At 39.2% G+C, this 21,162-nt stretch overlaps 1 protein-coding gene across 1 annotated transcript in view; it reads left to right on the top strand.

The window, feature by feature from the left end:
• The window catches only part of LOC126259981 (translation initiation factor eIF-2B subunit beta), an 83,886-nt gene that overhangs the window by 31,902 nt on the left and 30,822 nt on the right, over positions 1-21,162 (top strand). The window contains exons 5-6 of the mRNA XM_049957114.1: positions 10,422-10,578; positions 14,175-14,369. Of these exons, the coding sequence (XP_049813071.1) occupies positions 10,422-10,578; positions 14,175-14,369 (352 nt within the window). The remainder of the gene's footprint in view (positions 1-10,421; positions 10,579-14,174; positions 14,370-21,162) is intronic.

Here is a 21,162-nt window from a genome sequence, read left to right as displayed (position 1 = left end):
TGTAACTATATGACTTGCACATTTTTTATACACTTCATATAGAAACTTTTTTTTTTTTTTTTCATGTCTTTACTTCAGGGGCACTTTGTACATCTTCCCTTCTTGTTTTATCTATTGTTCACATTTCTGTTAGCTAGCCCTGGTCTTTCTGCTGGAGGTTCTTGATTTTCATCTTCTTATGTTGTCATTTTGGCCTTTTGCTGTTTGTTGGATTTGAAAATTCTGATTTCTTGTGTGTAATGGGACCTTCCAGCTGATCTTTTCATTCTTGTACAATCTTCCGGTAATATTATTGGTCTCATTATTTCTGATAAATATTATTTAAGTATATATTCCAGAAATACGCAGGATACAGAAAAATATTTCACACAACCAGTGCCTTGTTCTTCTTGATGTGGAGTAGGTGGCACACATTTCATCCAATGTATTGACCCTTGCTTTTGTGGAATTGTACATTATGATGTTTTCGGAATTCTTTTTCTCTCAGGTACTGTCATCTATCTTGTTATTGAAATGCTTAGGTAAGGGAAGTATGAAGTTCTTGTTCATCACATATGAAGTGATTGTCAAAACCTTTGAAATTCAAATAAGCATCTGTTTATTTTGCACTGCTTCACATTCACAAATTCAGGAGGAAATTCAGTTTTATTTTTACTACAGTCCCAACCAAAGTAAGTTCTTCCTCAGCAGCTCTTTAGACAAGCTGCAATTAGTACACCAATTGTCTGTTGTTACATTGTAGCCAGTCCCCTCAGTTGCCTTGATCAGTGAAATAATGCCTTGTGGCAAGTTTGAAATGTTGTATGACCAGTCTCTCTCTCTTTTGATCAGTATCTCCATGGCAAGAATGCACTAAGTCCTGGCATCACAGGTGGTTAGAATTTTCAGATCATATTTTTAAGTATTGCTTGGTACATACTGGCAAACACAACGCTTTCCTCTGAAGGTGACCAACTGTTCATCCACTGTAGTATATTCTGACACTGTAGTTCTTGTTACAGTTTGCTTGGAACATTTCACATACGTCCTTAGTAACTGTAAGGTTAACCATTTTCATTCTCTCTTGTGTGCTTTAAATGTCTTCAAACCATATGTGTTGGGTTGGTAGAAGAGCCAACACCGTGTTATGAGAGGAGGCTGAAATGCACGCGTTTTAGCTCACGCAGGCTGGCGTGAGGAGGGAAGAACTATACTGACATGAGGTCTGGAACATGACAAGGAATGAGAATTCAGAAAGCGGACGTAATTAGTTTGATACTCAACTTTAATCCATTAATGATGAACATTTCTCTTGACGGTACATTATTCACAATATTGTCTGTTTAGGAGACATAGTAACTGAATATGGCGCCTTGCTAGGTCGTAGCAAATGATGTAGCTGAAGGCTATGCTAAACTGTCGTCTCTGCAAATGAGAGCGTCTGTAGTCACTGAACCATTGCTAGCAAAGTCGGCTGTACAACTGGGGCAAGTGCTAGGGAGTCTCTCTAGTCTAGACCTGCCGTGTGGCGGTGCTCAGTCTGCAGTCACTGATAGTGGCGACACGCGGGTCCGACGTATACTAACGGACCGCGGCCAATTTAAAGGCTACCACCTAGCAAGTGTGGTGTCTGAGGGTGACACCATAGTATGCATTGGAACGGAAAATTTGTTGATTCCAAAACCATTTCTGCCCCAAAGGTCCTGTTGGTTCATATGATCAAAGCAGTGAAAACTAGCCAAAATAAATAACCAAACAAAAGCCTCAATTTCAGCCATATCTTTTGTTTGGTGTTTTGTTTCTAGGGAGAATTCCCTCACATAGATTTTTTAGAACATACTTTCATCAAATAACAGAGGAAGTAGTCTAAAATTGACTTCACTATTCTGATTACATGACTCACACCTGGTAGTTGACTAACAGTATTTTGAGGTTGTGCCCTTACATTTCTTCGTGGAGGGTTCTTCATCCATTTCATTAATTTGTCTTTTTCGAAATACAAATTGTTATATTCAAACTTAAACAATGGAAAATCTGGGATGGACTGTAACACCATTATGAAAAGGATAGTTGCTGCTCACTATAGCAGAGATGCTGAGTCCCAGGTAGGCACAAAAAGACTGTCAGAAAGTGAACTTTCAGCCAACAAGGCCTTCTGATGATGGAGGCAAGGAGGGAAAGGGGGAGGCTGGGACAGAGAGGGAGAGTGGGGTAGTGGCCGGGGATGGTAAAGTGCTGCTTGTGGGAGCATACTGGGACAAGGCGGAGAGAGGGTAGGGAAGCTAGATGCAATTGGGAGGTTAGACAGAGGGCGGGGTCGGGGGTATGCAGTGGAAAAGGAGATTAGTAAAAAGACGGATGGTGCATTGATGGAATAGAGGGCTGTGTAGTGCTGGAATGAGAACTAGCAGTACACCGTCCTTTACTCCATCAATGCACCCTCATTCTTTTTAATTCTCTCTTTTTGTGCCCCTGCCCCCCTGCTCGCCATCTAACCTGCAACTAGCTGCTCTACCCTCTCTCCACCTTGTCCGAGTACAATCCCACAAGCAACACTTTACCGTCACCCACCCCTACCCTGCTATACTTGCCTCTCCCTGCCCGAGCCTCCTCCTTACCCCCACCACCTGGTTGCCTCTCCCAACATGCGCTGCTGCTCACAGTCTGGCCCCAGAAGCCAGAGACCATGGCCATGTGTGTGTGTTGTGTGTGTGGGGGAGGGGTGGGGGGTGTCGGTCCATTTTTCACAAAGGCCTTTTTGACCGAAAGCTCACTTTCTGACAGTCCTTGTTGTGCTGTCAGTGACTCAGCATCTCTGCTATATGGTGAGTGGAAACTATTCTTTTCATAACACTGTTATTTTCAAAACTTACGTCATTATCATCACCATCCCTACTATATGTTCCTGTTGTTCGCACTTCTCAGATGACTCTGAATCTAATTAATCGTATGTTATTTCTGCTTCAACTTCTTCTAGTAACCTCTGTATTCATCTTTTGTTTTCTTCATGCATACAGATGTACTGTATATCAAGTTGTTACTGTACAATGACAGAAAGCAAACTGACTCCAAGACTTTTATTTCACATGGAAAGCAGTTAGAATAGCAGTACTAGATGACAGTGGATACACTTAATGTAAAATGGAATGCGAGAACAATGAAACTGCTGTAAAATTTTTAAAAAATTGCCACTTGGTATTATTTTGATTTTTGTTACACTAGGACTGATGCGGGATCTCCTAAACACCACAGTGTATATTTTTGTCTACTGAACAACTATGATAACTGAAATTTAGTGTGTTCTAATTCAGTTACTTACATAACTAACTTTTACAAGCTTTCGGAGCCAGTGGCTCCTTCTTCCGTTGGAAAGGTTGAAGGCGAAAGATGAAGATGAGGGAAAAGGACTAGAGATGTTTAGGGAAAGGGATACAGTTCAGAAAGGCCACCCAGAAGCCTGGGTCCAGGAAGACTCACCAGACAGGATGAGAAGGAAAGACTGATTGTTGGGGACTGCACTGGATAAGATTTGAAAACATACATAACTGTTAGATATAAAGCTAACAGGAGTTGAGATATTCATGAAGATATTCATGAAAATTTAAAATAGTGCTGCAAGCACTCTTTAATGTGTGAGGTTCCCACAGCACACCATGTCAGCACTAAAGGGTTAATGTACTAGATAAAAAATGTTACAACTGTGTGAATAAAACATGACTCAAAATATTGATGTGCAGACAGAATTTCTCCTATTTATAATAAAGTCTGTTTTAAAAGTCTATATATTTTTGTTAACCTGAACATTTATGCTTCACTTCAATTTCGGTCCAATCTCTTCCAGTAATAGAGGAAATGACACAGTAGTGCAGAGGCTGAGAGACTGTTATGCAAACCATAGTATGACTTGAGAATTCTGGAACGCTGTCATGAAAATTGAATATGGCAGAATAGTGAAGAACATTTGGGAGAGATAACATGACAACCCTTGATCCTCAAGACGAATCAGGAGTGGAACAGGCTCACTATGCTTGCAAAAGCAGCACTGAGAAAGCAAGACAAATGGTAGAGCCCTAAATTGGGGAGAAAAAAATAATCTGTCTTTTGAGAAGAAAAGACAGAGGTTAATTGACCAAGACTAAGGAGGCAGCAGGTATCATTGATACCCTTAGTGAACTCTCAACCTTGTGGTAATGGACTAAATGAGAATCAACACGGATTTGAAATCAAGACCTATAAATTAAAGAGATGCCAGAGTAGAGGAAAGTGATTGTGAAATGGCACAACCTCAAAAAATTAAACATACTAGATAGCAAGACATACTGAGGGGTCTTTTTACCACACAGCACCTAAACCTCATTCTTGTATCTGAGAAAAAGAAACACATAGCATTGTTGATTTGGTAACAAAAAGTGATTATTCCTGTGTGAGTGTTGTGCATCTTAAATGTACTTGTTTAGTGTAGATTATAGTGATTGGTAAATCTAAAAATGTAATCCTGTCTGTGTGTTACTGATTAGAGTGGATAGAGTGACAAATGAAGACCTGGGTGCATATTATCACAATGTCTTTTTTCATTTAAAAGAGTTGTCCAATATTATCTATCACAAAATGTGCAATGTTATGAAGGACTGGAGGATGCCAGAAAAACTAATCTGGATGGCACAAAAATATGTTCCTGGATTACCCAGTTGAATGAAAGTATGAAATAATATTTTGGCCACTTTTGAGACTTGGTCAATCATCAGAGTGACAGATTTTCTCCAGCTCTTTCGAACCTTGTTTTAAAGGAGGAGAATTATGGCTGATGCTAGAAACAAATGATGGGCTGTCACACCTTGGGATATACTGATCATGTCAGTGTACTATAGCACAATAGGAAAATTGCCATGCGAATAACTACCCCACTTGACCTTTAAGGGATCGGAAGGCTGAACTGAACATAATTGATGACCAAATCAAGTAATAGTCTTTAAAGAGACAAAATTATACGAAACAAGCAATGTTTGCTTAAAATGGAAATAATTTGAAAGGGTCAACATATTACACTATCAGTGGGTAACTGCAACTCATGAAAATATTCAGGAACAGGACATTAAGAATAGGTCAAGGTGAACAATACTATTCCTTCATAATCTGCTTGCCTTACACATCTAAGACAGAGGAAGGTGTGACTGTACTACACTTTTATATGAACCTCTGAAAAAGAAGTGTCACAGCAGATGGAGCAATTACAGTGAAATGCACCTTTTTAGGTAGATTTTTAATTTCTTGTTGACATTATCATAAAATATCAAATAATGTTTTGGGCCTGCATCTGGGCGATCATTATTTACTTTTCTGGGGAGAGGAGATAATGATGTCCTGGGTGCACACCAGAAAATGGGAATGTATTCTATCCACTAGGAAAATTTCAAGCCCACATTCTTTGAAATATTTGATAGCAGAGGCTATGATAAAAATAAGAGCCATTTCACTGAGGAGAATTCCAGTGTAAATTACATTTTGTTGGGTATTTTTAATCACCTTGTACTGTTTGGGGGTCATACGCAAGCTGTTTTGTTACAGTGTTGTGTGAGTCCACCAGTCTGTTTGCACAGCAGTGCTGGCTCAACACTCTGATGAATAGTTGCGGAAACACACTGCAACCCTATCTGGTAGTTAATGATGCTTTTGCTGTTACTGGGTGGTGATAGCAGAAGGAGACATTTGTGTGCCATTAAACTATGCAGTTAAGATGTTGTAAGAGTCATTAAAAATTAAATAATTTGGGATTAGATCTGTTAGTTTTAAAATTGCGCAAAAAAAAAGAAAGATGGGATGTTTACTTAATGTAACAAAGAACACTTCCTCTTGTAACCTTGTTTAGTCCAGTTAGCATTTGTTACAAAAAGTATTCATGGCTCATTTATTATACCCTTTCATTAGTGGCACAATAATGAGGAAATATTAGTGTGATAAACTCAGGTATCGATGATTTTCAGCTATATACAATTGACAAGAATGGGGGAAAGAAATACAGTAGAAGAAGAATGGGTAGCTCTGAGGGATGAAGTAGTGACGGCAGCAGACATTCAAGTACGTAAAAAGACGAGGACTAATAGAAATCCTTGGGTAACAGAAGAAATATTGAATTTAATTGATGAAAGGAGAAAATATAAAAATGCAGTAAATGAAGCAGGCAAAAAGGAATACAAACGTCTCAAAAATTAGATCGACAGGAAGTGCAAAATGGCTAAGCAGGGATGGCTAGAGGACAAATGTAAGGATGTAGAGGCTTGTCTCACTAGGGGTAAGATAGATACTGCCTACAGGAAAATTAAAGAGACCTTTGGAGAGAAGAGAACCACATGTATGAATATCAAGAGCTCAGATGGAAACCCAGTTCTAAGCAAAGAAGGGAAAGCAGAAAGGTGGAAGGAGTATATAGAGGGTTTATACAAGGGCGATGTGCTCGAGGACAATATTATGGAAATGGAAGAGGATGTAGATGAAGACGAAATGGGAGATAAGATACTGTGTGAAGAGTTTGACAGAGCACTGAAAGGCCTGAGTCGAAACAAGGCCCCGGGAGTAGACAACATACCATTAGAACTACTGATGGCCTTGGGAGAGCCAGTCATGACAAAACTCTACCATCTGGTGAGCAAGATGTAAGGGACAGGCGAAATACCCTCAGACTTCAAGAAGAATATAATAATTCCAATCCCAAAGAAAGCAGCTGCAAAATACTAACGCGGATTCTTTACAGACAAATGGAAAAACTGTTAGAAGCGGACCTCAGGGAAGATCAGTTTGGATTCCATAGAAATGTTGGAACACGTGAGGCAATACTAATCTTACGACTTATCTTAGAAGAAAGATTAAGAAAAGGCAAACCTACGTTTCTAGCAATTGTAGACTTAGAGAAAGCTTTTGACAATGTTAACTGGAATACTCTCTTTCAAATTCTGAAGGTGGCAGGGGTAAAATACAGGGAGTGAAAGGCTATTTACAATTTGTACAGAAACCAGATGGCAGTTATAAGAATCGAGGGGCATGAAAGGGAAGCAGTGGTTGGGAAAGGAGTGAGACAGGGTTGTAGCCTCTCCCCGATGTTATTCAGTCTGTATATTGAGCAGGCAGTAAAGGAAACAAAAGAAAAATTCGGAGTAGTTATTAAAATTCATGGAGAAGAAGTAAGAACTTTGAGGTTCGCCGATGACATTGTAATTCTGTCAGAGACAGCAAAGGACTTGGAAGAGCAGTTGAACGGAATGGACAGTGTCTTGAAAGGAGGATATAAGATGAACATCAACAAAAGCAAAACGAGGATAATGGAATGTAGTCAAATTAAATCGGGTGATGCTGAGGGAATTAGATTAGGAAATGAGACACTTAAAGTAGTAAAGGAGTTTTGCTATTTAGGGAGTAAAATAACTGATGATGGTCGAAGTAGAGAGGATATAAAATGTAGTCTGGCAATGGCAAGGAAATCGTTTCTGAAGAAGAGAAATTTGTTAACATCGAGTATAGATTTAAGTGTCAGGAAGTCGTTTCTGAAAGTATTTGTATGGAGTGTAGCCATGTATGGAAGTGAAACATGGACGATAAATAGTTTGGACAAGCTTTCAAAATGTGGTGCTACAGAAGAATGCTGAAGATAAGGTGGGTAGATCACGTAACTAATGAGGAGGTATTGAATAGGATTGGGGAGAAGAGAAGTTTGTGGCACAACTTGACTAGAAGAAGGGATCGGTTGGTAGGACATGTTTTGAGGCATCAAGGGATCACAAATTTAGCCTTGGAGGGCAGCGTGGAGGGTAAAAATCGTAGAGGGAGACCAAGAGATGAATACACGAAGCAGATTCAGAAGGCTGTAGGTTGCAGTAGGTACTGGGAGATGAAGAAGCTTGCATAGGATAGAGCAGCATGGAGAGCTGCATCAAACCAGTCTCAGGACTGAAGACCACAACAACAACATCTATACTCTGGAAACCACCATGAGCTGCATGGCAAAGGGTATGTTCCACTGTACCAGTTATCAGGGTTTCTTTCTGTTCCATTCGCATATGGAGCACAGGTAGAATGATTGTTTGAATGTATGTGTGCATGCAGTAATTACTCTAATCTTGTCCTCATGATCTATGTGTGAGCGATCGTAGGGGTTTGTAGTATATCCCTAGAATCATCATTTAAAGCCGTCTTTTGAAACTTTGTTAACAGACCACACTCTCTTGGGATAGTTTGTGTTTATCTTCAAGAGTCTTCCATTTCAGTTCCTTCAGTATCTCTGTGACACTCTCCCACGGGTCAAACAAACCTGTGACCATCCATGCTGCACTTTTCTGTACATGTTCAATATCCCCTGTTAGTCCTATGGGTCCCACACACTTGAGCAATATTCTAGAACAGGTTGCATGAGTGATTTGTAAGTAGTCTGATTTTGCTTCCCCAGCAGTCTACAAATAAGCCGAAGACTACCACCTCCTGTAACCATGACTGAGCTATGTGAGCATGCCATTTCGTATCCCCACAAAGTGCTACACCCAGGTATTTTTATGAGTTGACTGATTCCAACTATGACTTATTGATATTATAGTTGTAACCTACTACATGTTTTTTCATCATGTGAAGTGTGCAGTTTTACATTTCTGAACATTTAAAGCAAGTTCCAAACTCTGCACCCCACTGAAACTTTATTAGGATCTGACTGAATATTTGTGCAACTTCTTTCAGACAGTACTTCATTATAGATAATTGCATCACCTGCAAAAAGTCTGAGGTTACTATTAATAATGTCTGCAAGATCATTAATACACAACATGAACAACAAGGTTGCAACATACTTCCCTGGGGCACATCTGAAGTTACTTGATGATTCCCATCCAAGATAACAAGCTGCGTCCTCCCTACCAAAAGGTCCTCTGTCCAGTCACAAATTTTACTTGACACCCCATATGATCGTATGTTTGATAGTAAGCATAGGTGTGGTACTGAGTCGGATGCTTATTGGAAATCAAGAAATTCTGCATCTACCTAGTTACCTTGATCCAAAGCTTTCAGTATGCCTCATGACAAAAGTGTGAGTAGAATTGCACATGATCAATGTTTTCAGAATCCTTGCAGGTTGGTACTGAGGAGGTCATTCTGTTCAACATACCTCATTACTTGTGGGCTCATAATATGTTCTACGATTCTACAAAAAATCTATGTCAAGGATATTGGACAGTAGTTTGTGGAATAGATCATTTTTACTACCCTTCTTGTAGACGGGTGTGACCTGTGCATTTTTCCAAGAACTGGGCACAGTTTTTTGTTCAAGGGATCTACAATAGATTATAGTCAGAAGAGGAGCTAATTCAGCAGCAAATTCGGTATATAATCTTACAGGGAGTCAATCTGGCCCAGGAGCTTCATTCAATTTGAAAAATTTCAGCTGTTTCCCAACACCACTGATATTAATACTCATTTCATTCATCTTTTCCGTGATACAAGGATTAAATGGGGGCAATTCTCCTGGATTTTCCTTGGTAAAGCAGCGCTTGGAAATGGATTTAAGCATTTCAGCTTTTGCTTTGCTATCCTCAATTTCAGTTCCTGTCTCATTCACTAGAGACTGGACATTAACTTTGGTGCCATGAACAGCCTTTACATTCGTCTAGAATTTCTTTGGGTCTTGTGAAATATCATTTGATAATATTCCACTACACTTTCTGCTACAGTAGCCACTGAAGGCATCACGCATTGCTCTCGTGACAGCAGAACACGTTTCATTCAGCATATCTCTATCTAGAACCCTATGCTTTGTTTTAAACTTATTATGCAGTACTCGCTCTTTATATATTTCTTTACAGTGACTGTATACCATGGAGATTCCCTCCCATTAGGAACTGTCGCTTGGATTATTGGTTAAAGAACTATGTAATGAACATCACATTATTGCTGTATGTTATTTTTTTTTCTTTTTTTTTTTCTCTCTAATTACTGCAAGGAGGTGTTTGGTAATGGTTGTATTGACAATCTTCAGTTGTTGGCTAATAATGTTTGCCATTGTCATGTATACATAATGTTGTTGCGACATACTGTTGCGGAAGTGCAAGAAACTGTTAGAAAAGTAACGATGATGAATTTACCCCTACAAAATTACATTGCTGAAAAGTAGAGCTTTTGTTATTTCTATCATAAGAACAATGTTTTAAGGAAAGATGAAAATAACTCCTTTGAGATCACAGTATAAGAACATTTGATATTTTTTTGAAACTGGTGTTCATTCTGAGCACAAATGTTGTCATTTTGCGTCCCTCATATTTCTCCAAAATTGAAAAAAACAGTTGTTGCAATTCTTTGTTCAGAGCTTGACTGATAATCCCTTCAGTTTTTGTATTCAAAGTTTCTGCATTGACAGTGTTATTTTATTGAAAAAATTTTAGTTTTAACTCATTCATTCTTCCTTTTTTTACCAGTGCAGATAACATTGCCCAACAAGCAAGTGAACATATCCATTCGAATGAAATAATAATGACTCTAGGGAAATCTAATGCAGTTCAAGCTTTCCTGAAGAAAGCTGCTGCTTACAGAAAATTTGAAGTCATAGTCGCAGAATGTGCACCATTTTGCCATGTGAGTAAATGAGTTTGTTAGTCACTGTGTTAGTAGTATTTTTTTTTTTTTTTTTTTTTTTTTTTTAGAAAATATAAATGTTGTCTGTTCATGTTAACAGCTGACTGTTATATCTGTTACTGAAATGAGATAACTTGATATCTGATAAACACTGGGTGTTACTTGAACTTAAGTAAAAGTGTTCACAAATTAAGGATTGATTTAAAGACTTGATTTAAATGTTATCTGTTTGGGGTGATATTGTGTTCTATCCTGGAGCATCATGTATTGAAACAGTTGTGGTTTGCTGCAAAGAGCACAAACTGGGCCTAGAGTAACCAAAGCATAATTGAAAAGCCGCAGTCGAAAGAATATACAAGAAATAACACTTCCTGTCAGATGCGGGTACACAATGAGAGAAATACAATGAGTGCTATATAGTATAATGATGCCACACACATTATATGTTTCATAATAGTGGAGTCTGGAGGAGGAGGAGGAGGAGGAGGAGGTTAGAGTTCAACATCCCGTCGACAACAAGGTCATTAGAGATGGAGCACAAGCTCGGATTGGGAAAGGATGAGGAAATAAATCGGCCATGCCCTTTCAAAAGAACCATCCCGCCATTTGCCTGAAACAATGTATGGAAATCACAGAAAACCTAAATCAGGATGGCTGGAGACGGATTTGAACTGGTGTCCTTCCGAATGCGAGTCCAGTGTGCTAACCACTGCACCGCCTGACTCTGTGTGTGAAGTCTGGTATAATAGCACTGGTCAGTAATTAACAGGGGTATTCTACATAGTTGCTGCGAAGATCAGATGTGCAAAATAATCGGCCTAGTTTCCAATTATAGTTGGCTTGTTGTTAACTTTTGTGTCATGAGGCAACATTGTAGAAAAGCTCAAGTTAGGAGTTTTTTGTCCTGGCAGTCGCAGAGCAACAGTGGCAGTCTTTGACAGTCATACCTCTTGGATCAGTTGCCATTCAGTTGAACTTACATCATTGTGTCTGTGTACTACGTAACCCTACTACATCCCTCCACATCTCTGGAAAGCCAAAGAAGAGGGCATGGTGGTATTCAAATGATGGAAGTTCCGCTAATGAGACGGTGCGGCTTATACAGCATTGTATTGAAGGCTCATGGGACGGTGGACCTCTTTGTTGTTGTTGGTGTGCAGGATGAGGCATTTAGTTGTACGGTGCCTGTATGCAGTCATTGTTGGGTTGCAAGCTTTATCTTCTAGTGCTTGTGCAATGAGGAGAGTTCATCCACTATGGCAGCTCTGACACAAATAGTGGTTTAGTAGGGGCAAATTATTGCTGTAACTCATCTGTTTGGGATATTTTATTAATCAAAAGTATTAGTTTGTTCCTTACTGCAAAGAGTCGCATTTTGGAGCCTTGAAAGATTATGCATTTGTCTGTTGACAGCTTTCATATGATGATGAACATCAATTTTTTTCTCACCTTCAGTAACCACTACAGCATTTTGATTTTGTAGTGTTAAATCGTTGCAGTACATGTTAATCACTTCGGAAGACAGAGGGCAACATTTTGGGCAAAAGTGGTTTTTAGAAGTGTACCTGAAGAAAAGAAGTCGGTTGTTGGATGCTAATCTGACTTTCACCACTACTCTGTAGATGTTCTTAAGCCTTTCATTGTTGTGGAAGCTTAGCATCCTGCCTACCCTACCAGCTAAAGGGGCTCTTGCAGGTGGGCAAGTGACTCAGTGCTACAACCACTGCAGAGTATGTGCACTGTTGGCTAATCGCATATTCCAGCGTGCATAGAACCACTCTTCAGTAACATTCTTTATAAAATCAGTAACATACTGTACATTCACAGTGATAGCAGTTTTTGATAACTGCAAAAGAAAACTTCAGAACTAATCCAAGCTTTCTGTTATAAGTTCTTCCTGAGCTGAGAAAAAGTTAATTTAGAAAAATGAAAAGGACTTCTTTATTTGTAATTGAGAAATCCTGCAACTTGAGATTTACACTACCAATTCACATGCCTATAACCTATAAAAACCTCATTAATTTAGGACAAATAAATTTTAAAGATATAAAGTTTTAAGTGAACAGTTGTTAGAGTAGATACCTAAAACTCACACCATTGTGAGTGCTGCATGGCAGCAAGAGTTGCTGAGAAACTGTTGCTGCACTGACCACCTTTTGCAACGTCTGATGCATTATTTCTGCAGGATAATTTATCCCCTTTCATATTATATATGTTTGCATCATGTGTACATTATAGATTATGAAATCAAATTACAGTTGCTTGGCCTTGTGTGCTATTTTGTGTTCCGTGCAGTCACAAGTGTTGTTGAGAAACTGCATGTATTTTGCTACACTGCTCACCTTCTGAAATACCTGATATGCAAGTTTAGTACTGTTGCCTCATCAGGAAAGAGGGAAGGAGAGGGAAAGACGAAAGGATGTGGGTTTTAAGGGAGAGGGTAAGGAGTCATTCCAATCCCGGGAGCGGAAAGACTTACCTTAGGGGGAAAAAAGGACGGGTATACACTCGCGCACACACACACACACATGGTGTGGATGGATATGTGTGTGTGTGCGAGTGTATACCCGTCCTTTTTTCCCCCTAAGGTAAGTCTTTCCGCTCCTGGGATTGGAATGACTCCTTACCCTCTCCCTTAAAACCCACATCCTTTCGTCTTTCCCTCTCCTTCCCTCTTTCCTGATGAGGCAACAGTTTGTTGCGAAAGCTTGAATTCTGTGTGTATATTTGTGTTTGTTTGTGTGTCTGTCGACCTGCCAGCACTTTCATTTGGTAAGTCACATCATCTTTGTTTTTAGATATATTTTTCCTACGTGGAATGTTTCCCTCTATTATAACCATATATATATCTTCATAGATTATAGGAAATCAGATATCATTTGTTTGACCTTACAGGCTGATTTCTATTCCATGCAGCCGCAAGTGAGAAACTGCAACTGTCTGCTGCTCTTTTCTCCTTCTGTAACATCCGATAAGTCAGTTCATTAGGATAATTCATGCCCTTCAGATTATATATGTTTGTGTCATTTGTATTGTGTACACTAGGCAGTCAAATTGTATATATTTGATCAACTTGTATGCAGAACGGAACCAGGAGCAGGTGAAAGCTGTAGTGCTTTCTGACATTACAGAGAAGAGTAGAAGTTTTGAATGAGCAGTTCGTTAGATTTGGTCACTCTGTTATTAAATTCAAGGTGCGCTGTAATATATATGTATTATTGTTGAACCATTCTGTCCATAGCTATGAAATGTGTTGACATGTTGACTAAACAGTCCACCACCAGCAATGGAGCATGAACTTTTGACAGTGCCATCCACTTGTGCTGGCAAAACATCAGGAAAATTGTTAAATATCGGCAGAAGAAACAGAGATGGAACCCAACAGGCAATATGTCAACATGTGACCATGAAAGCCTTAATAATTATGTTGAGGAGAGTTTGCTGGTTTTAATCCATAAATTAAGAGCTATAGTGACTGCCGTCTATTTCATTATATATGCTTCATACATTTGTGGTGTTTGTATTAGTATTAATTACATTTCCATCATTGAGAATGAATACTTGTTTTCTAAAGTATTGCTGTCCATTTCTTCCAGGGTCACGAGTTAGCCTTGAGCTTAGGAAAAAGTAAAATCCAAACAACAGTTATAACTGATTCTGCCATATTTGCTATAATGTCCAGGGTGAATAAAGTTATTATTGGCACTCATACAGTAATGGCAAATGGTGGGCTAAGGGCTCTTTGTGGCAGCCACACAGTTGCTCTTGCAGCTAAACATTTCTCAGTTCCTGTAAGTAACTATGTACTTCTTTCGGCAGTTGTTGTTTGATAAACCTGTTTCTGGATAACATATACTAGTATATGATTTCTTTTTCTGCTGTTCACATGAATACTGCTTCCTATTTTTACTGTAACTGAAAATGTGGAAAACCATTTTGTCAGGCTCACACTATTGTGGATTTCGCAGTTTGTTGCATCACTAATGATTGTACCACAAAAATAAAAATTGATAAATATGAAATTGTTCTCCAAGCAGTGACAAAAGAAACCATTAACATTGGTTTTAACACTTTAGTGAAGTCCCTCCATCTGTGAGAAGATTCACTTCTCTGTGGCTAGTGATTCATTTAAGTGTGGTAAGTTCTTGTATCTGTTTTTCAATAGAAGAGCTGAACTAGTAGTGCAGCAGTTTTGTAATAGAAAAGAAAACAGAAAGTCATTCGTGTGTTTTGTATCATTCATAAAAACTAAAAAAAATGTTCATTGCAGTGAAGAAACTAGCATAAATATTTATCCTGTGAATTGCTAATTACTGAGAGAAATGGGAGTTTAACGTTTGCAGAAGACACATCCTGTCATGATAAACACTTCCCACATCTAATGTGTTGCTGCATGTGGATTATGAGGAATATTCTGTATTAATTTAAACTTCATTTTTTTCCCCATCATTGAAGGTGTGTCAGTTGACTCATAATTACAGCTACAAGTATCTAGTAATTTGGTCTAATTGTAGGTGGGAGGACAATCACTATAAGTGTAAATCCCTGCACTGTACAGCCCATTTCCCCATTTGCTAGCACTGCATTAGTGGACAACATGGCGCGTGGTCATTAAGGACAGCACTGGGTGACATAGTTTTTGGGGAAGGAGGGCCTAAACATTGTGAATATTCACAGGTGATTGGTGGCAGTGTGTGGAGAGTGTGCACCTTCATGGAAAGTGCAGTTGCAATATGACAACACTCCTACGAGTTGGAAAGTGACAGCTGTAATCACTGAAATGAGATTCCTGGTATTGCCATATCCACCATGTTCTCTTGACTTGGCGTCTTCTGATACCACCTACTTGGGACTATGAGGAAACCTTTGTGCAAACAGCATTTCACAGTCTTGTAAAACCTGTGAGCAGCTCTCCTGCAGTGGGTGTGACAGGATCCAGAAAGTGGTTTGAAGAAGGCCTTCAGAAGTCAGAGGAGCCAAGTCACAACTTGCTACCAGTCACCTGTGAATATCCACAGTGCTTACACACACCTCCCACAGAAAACACATCTTCCAGTACTGTCCTTGATGATCACACTCCACATTGTTTGCTCACGTAATGACATCTGTTCGGAAAATGGACTGTTCTGTGCAGGGATTACACTTCTAGTGATTGTCCTACCACCTACGGTTAGACCAAATTACTACACATGTACATCTCTAATGATGAGTCAAATGGTGCACCATGAATGATGGAAAAAAAGTGTAAATCAGTAAGGAATGCCCCTTGTAGTTGACAGTGGGAAATAAACACTAACTGTAAAGTAATAAAATGCACAGGACATGGTGTGTTGTTTCTGTTACATCATAACCAGATGATTTATAAAACATTGCAGCATACACTACTTACTAAATTTCGAATTTTTCAAAATATTTATGAAGAAGATCCTATCTTGTGACAATAAAATTTTGTTTTTGTTAAATACAGAATTGTATGGTTGGAATTCACAGAGGAAGTACTTACAGTTTTCATACATAAATTGTCATGTATATTTAAATGGGAAATCTGGAGAGCATCTTCTTCTCTTAATTACTGTAACGTATTAACACTGTAGGAAAAAGACAGATTGCTACTTACCGTAAAGACGGCATGTCAATTTGCAGAAAGACACAATTAAGACACTTACACAAAGCTTTCATCAGTAAAAGAGAGACCCACACCATTCACACACACACAAGCAAGCACATATCTCCCCCCCCCCCCTCTCTCTCTCTCTCTCTCTCTCTCTCTCTCTCTCTCTCTCTCTCTCTCTCTCTCACACACACACACACACACACACACACACACACACACAAAACTGTCAACTCCAGCTTGTTGGTCCAGAATGCACTATCATGTAGGATGCAAACAGTAATCTGGAGGGGCTGGTGAAGGGGAAGAGACTTCCCTACCCCCCTCTACATTGCTACTTGCATCCCACGATACTGGCCAAAGATGCTGGAGTTGGAAGTCGCGTGTGTGTGTGTGTGTGTGTGTGTGTGTGTGTGTGTGTGTGGTTTACTGATGAAAGCTTTCTGTAAGTGTTTTTTAATTATGCCTGTCTACAACTTGATGTGTCTTCTTTATGGTAAGTATCAGTCTACCTTTTCCTACATTGTTGATATTCCTACCTGGAGTTTCCATTGTTTGATTTTTGTAAACATAACAAAACATACAAACAAACAAATAATGAAAATCTCGGTGAAAACAGATGCCATTTAAAAATCATGTATACCCAATCTGGAGATAGGAGGAGGAAGGGAAAATTGCAAATTCTCCCAACACTGGTGTGACTGGATCCCAGAATTACATAGTAATCAGAACTCTTCCCATTCCCTTATCATTCTAAAGGATATTGTTAAAATAAATAAAAAAGCAACATCAGCCCATAGCAAAAATCAGAATTTGTGGAAGGTAAATTAAGGAATTATTGTGGGATACGTAGCAGACTACAAATTGAAATATAGACCACAGAAATCAAAAAATTTTTGAAGTTCATTTAGCAAGATCTTTTCTTTACTGATGTACTGAAACCCTTAACTGATTTGTGGTTTTACTTTAAATATACATATTCCACAAAAGTAAAGAAATATTATTGGTATGTCTGTAAAAAGATTCCTGCCAGCACTAAATGACACTGTAATTTTTCTCCTCAGTTTTCCATAGAGAGGTTAAGAGACCTTGAATATAACTATGTAAATTTGCTCTCTTATTTCTGGTTTCATGCTTTCTTGGATACACTTACTTCCTTGAAAGTTTGTTTCACAAAATGAAGTACTTGTAGATTTTTCATCTGTAATTTAAGAACTTACTAAATAAATGTTTACAGAGGTGAGGCACATATGATACTAAATACACCAGTATGCTGTATACAAAAAAGTATAACATTGATGTTTGATGTTTGAATCACATTCCTAACAAGTTAATTTCTCTTGTTCAGTTATGTCAGAATTTCAATTTTGTGGTCACATAAGACTTACAAAATCTTAACAGGAAACAAAGACAAATATTTGTTGTTGTTGTTGTTGTGGTCTTCAGTCCTGAGACTGGTTTGATGCAGCTCTCCATGCTACTCTATCCTGTGCAAGCTTCTTCATCTCTCAGTACCTACTGCAACCTACATCCTTCTGAATCTGCTTAGTGTATTCATCTCTTGGTCTCCCTCTACGATTTTTACCCTCCACACTGCCCTCCAATGCTAAATTTGTGATCCCTTGATGCCTCAAAACATGTCCTACCAACCGATCCCTTCTTCTAGTCAAGTTGTGCCACAAACTTCTCTTCTCCCCAATCCTATTCAATACCTCCTCATTAGTTACGTGATCTACCCACCTTACCTTCAGCATTCTTCTGTAGCACCACATTTCGAAAGCTTCTATTCTCTTCTTGTCCAAACTGGTTATCGTCCATGTTTCACTTCCATACATGGCTACACTCCATACAAATACAGGGTTATTACAAATGATTGAAGCGATTTCACAGCTCTACAATAACTTTATTATTTGAGATATTTTCACAATGCTTTGCATACACATACAAAAACTCAAAAAGTTTTTTTAGGCATTCACAAATGTTCGATATGTGCCCCTTTAGTGATTCGGCATACATCAAAGCCGATAATCAAGTTCCTCCCACACTCGGCGCAGCATGTCCCCATCAAAGAGTTCGAAAGCATCGTTGATGTGAGCTCACAGTTCTGGCACGTTTCTTGGTAGAGGAGGTTTAAACACTTCACCATTAAGAAAAAATGTTGCTTCATCACTGAAAACAAGTTTCGCACTGAACGCATCCTCTTCCATGAGCTGTTGCAACCGCGTCGAAAATTCAAAGCGTTTGACTTTGTCATCGGGTGTCAGGGCTTGTAGCAATTGTAAACGGTAAGGCTTCTGCTTTAGCCTTTTCTGTAAGATTTTCCAAACCGTCGGCTGTGGTACGTTTAGCTCCCTCCTTGCTTTATTCGTCGACTTCTGCGGGCTACGCGTGAAACTTGCCCGCACGCGTTCAACCGTTTCTTCGCTCACTGCAGGCCGACCCGTTGATTTCCCCTTACAGAGGCATCCAGAAGCTTTAAACTGCACATACCATCGCCGAATGGAGTTAGCAGTTGGTGGATCTTTGTTGAACTTCGTCCTGAAGTGTCGTTGCACTGTTATGACTGACTGATGTGAGTGCATTTCAAGCACGACATACACTTTCTCGGCTCCTGTCGCCATTTTGTCTCACTGCACTCTCGAGCGCTCTGGCAGCAGAAACCTGAAGTGCGGCTTCAGCCGAACAAAACTTTATGAGTTTTTCTACGTATCTGTAGTGTTTCGCCACCATATGTCAATGAATGGAGCTACAGTGAATTTATGAAATCGCTTCAATCATTTGTAATAGCCCTGTACTTTCAGAAACGACTTCCTTACACTTAAATCTATACCTGATGTTAACAAATTTCTCTTCTTCAGAAACGATTTCCTTGCCATTGCCAGTCTACATTTTATATCGTCTCTACTTCGACCATCATCAGTTATTTTACTCCCTAAATAGCAAAACTCCTTTCCTAATCTAATCCCTCAGCATCACCCAATTTAATTTGACTACATTCCATTATCCTCGTTTTGCTTTTGTTGATGTTCATCTTATATCCTCCTTTCAAGACACTGTCCATTCCGTTCAACTGCTCTTCCAAGTCCTTTGCTGTCTCTGACAGAATTACAATGTCATCGGCGAACCTCAAAGTTTTTACTTCTTCTCCATGAATTTTAATACCTACTCCGAATTTTTCTTTTGTTTCCTTTACTGCTTGCTCAATATACAGATTGAATAACATCGGGGAGAGGCTACAACCCTGTCTCACTCCTTTCCCAACCACTGGTTCCCTTTCATGCCCCTCGACTCTTATAACTGCCATCTGGTTTCTGTACAAATTGTAAATAGCCTTCTGCTCCCTGTATTTTACCCCTGCCACCTTCAGAATTTGAAAAAGAGTATTCCAGTTAACGTTGTCAAAAGCTTTCTCTAAGTCTACAAATGCTAGAAACGAAGGTTTGCCTTTTCTTAATCTTTCTTCTAAGATAAGTCGTAAGGTTAGTATTGCCTCACGTGTTCCAACATTTCTATGGAATCCAAACTGATCTTCCCCGAGGTCCGCTTCTACCAGTTTTTCCATTCGTCTGTAAAGAATTCGCGTTAGTATTTTGCAGCTGTGACTTATTAAACTGATAGTTCGGTAATTTTCACATCTGTCAACACCTGCTTTCTTTGGTATTGGAATTATTATATTCTTCTTGAAGTCTGTAGGTATTTCGCCTGTCTCATACATTTTGCTCACCAGATGGTAGAGTTTTGTCATGACTGGCTCTCCCAAGGCCATCAGTAGTTCTAATGGAATGTTGTCTACTCCCGGGGCCTTGTTTCGACTCAGGTCTTTCAGTGCTCTGTCAAACTCTTCACGCAGTATCTTATCTCCCATTTCATCTTCATCTACATCCTCTTCCATTTCCATAATACTGTCCTCAAGTACATCGCCCTTGTATAAACCGTCTATATACTCCTTCCACCTTTCTGCCTTCCCTTCTTTGCTTAGAACTGGGTTGCCATCTGAGCTCTTGATATTCATACAAGTGGTTCTCTTCTCTCCAAAGGTCTCTTTAATTTTCCTGTAGGCAGTATCTATCTTACCCCTAGTGAGACAAGCCTCTACATCCTTACATTTGTCCTCTAGCCATCCCTGCTTAGCCATTTTGCACTTTCTGTCGATCTCAGTTTTGAGACGTTTGTATTCCTTTTTGCCTGCTTCACTTACTGCATTTTTGTATTTTCTCCTTTCATCAATTAAATTCATCATCTCTTCTGTTACCCAAGGATTTCTACTAGCCCTCGTCTTTTTACCTACTTGATCCTCTGCTGCCTTCACTATTTCATTCCTCAGAGCTACCCATTCTTCTTCTACTGTATTTCTTCCCCCCACTCCTGTCAATTGTTCCCTTATGCTCTCCCTGAAACTCTGTACAACCTCTGGTTCTTTCAGTTTTCCAGGTCTCATCTCCTTAAATTCCCACCTTTTTGCAGTTTCTTCAGTTTTAATCTACAGTTCATTACTAATAGATTGTGGTCAGAGTCCACATCTGCTCCTGGAAATGTCTTACAATTTAAAACCTGGTTCCTAAATCTCTGTCTTACCATTATATAATCTATCTGATACCTTTTAGTATCTCCAGGATTCTTCCAGGTATACAACCTTCTTTTATGATTCTTGAACCAAGTGTTAGCTATGATTAAGTTATGCTCTGTGCAAAATTCTACAAGGCGGCTTCCTCTTTCATTTCTTCCCCCCAATCCATATTCACCTACTATGTTTCCTTCTCTCCCTTTTCCTACTGACGAATTCCAGTCACCCATGACTATTAAATTTTCGTCTCCCTTCACTACCTGAATAATTTCTTTTATCTCGTCATACATTTCATCAATTTCTTCATCATCTGCAGAGCTAGTTGGCATATAAACTTCTACTACTGTAGTAGGCATGGGCTTTGTGTCTATCTTGGCCACAATAATGCGTTCACTATGCTGTTTGTAGT

The sequence above is a fragment of the Schistocerca nitens genome, chromosome 5 (genome assembly GCF_023898315.1).
Source record: "Schistocerca nitens isolate TAMUIC-IGC-003100 chromosome 5, iqSchNite1.1, whole genome shotgun sequence".
In the NCBI taxonomy this organism is placed as follows: Eukaryota; Metazoa; Arthropoda; class Insecta; order Orthoptera; family Acrididae; genus Schistocerca; species Schistocerca nitens.
The sequence above is the reverse complement of the archived record's forward strand: the minus strand, read 5'-3'. Positions and strand labels throughout refer to the sequence as shown.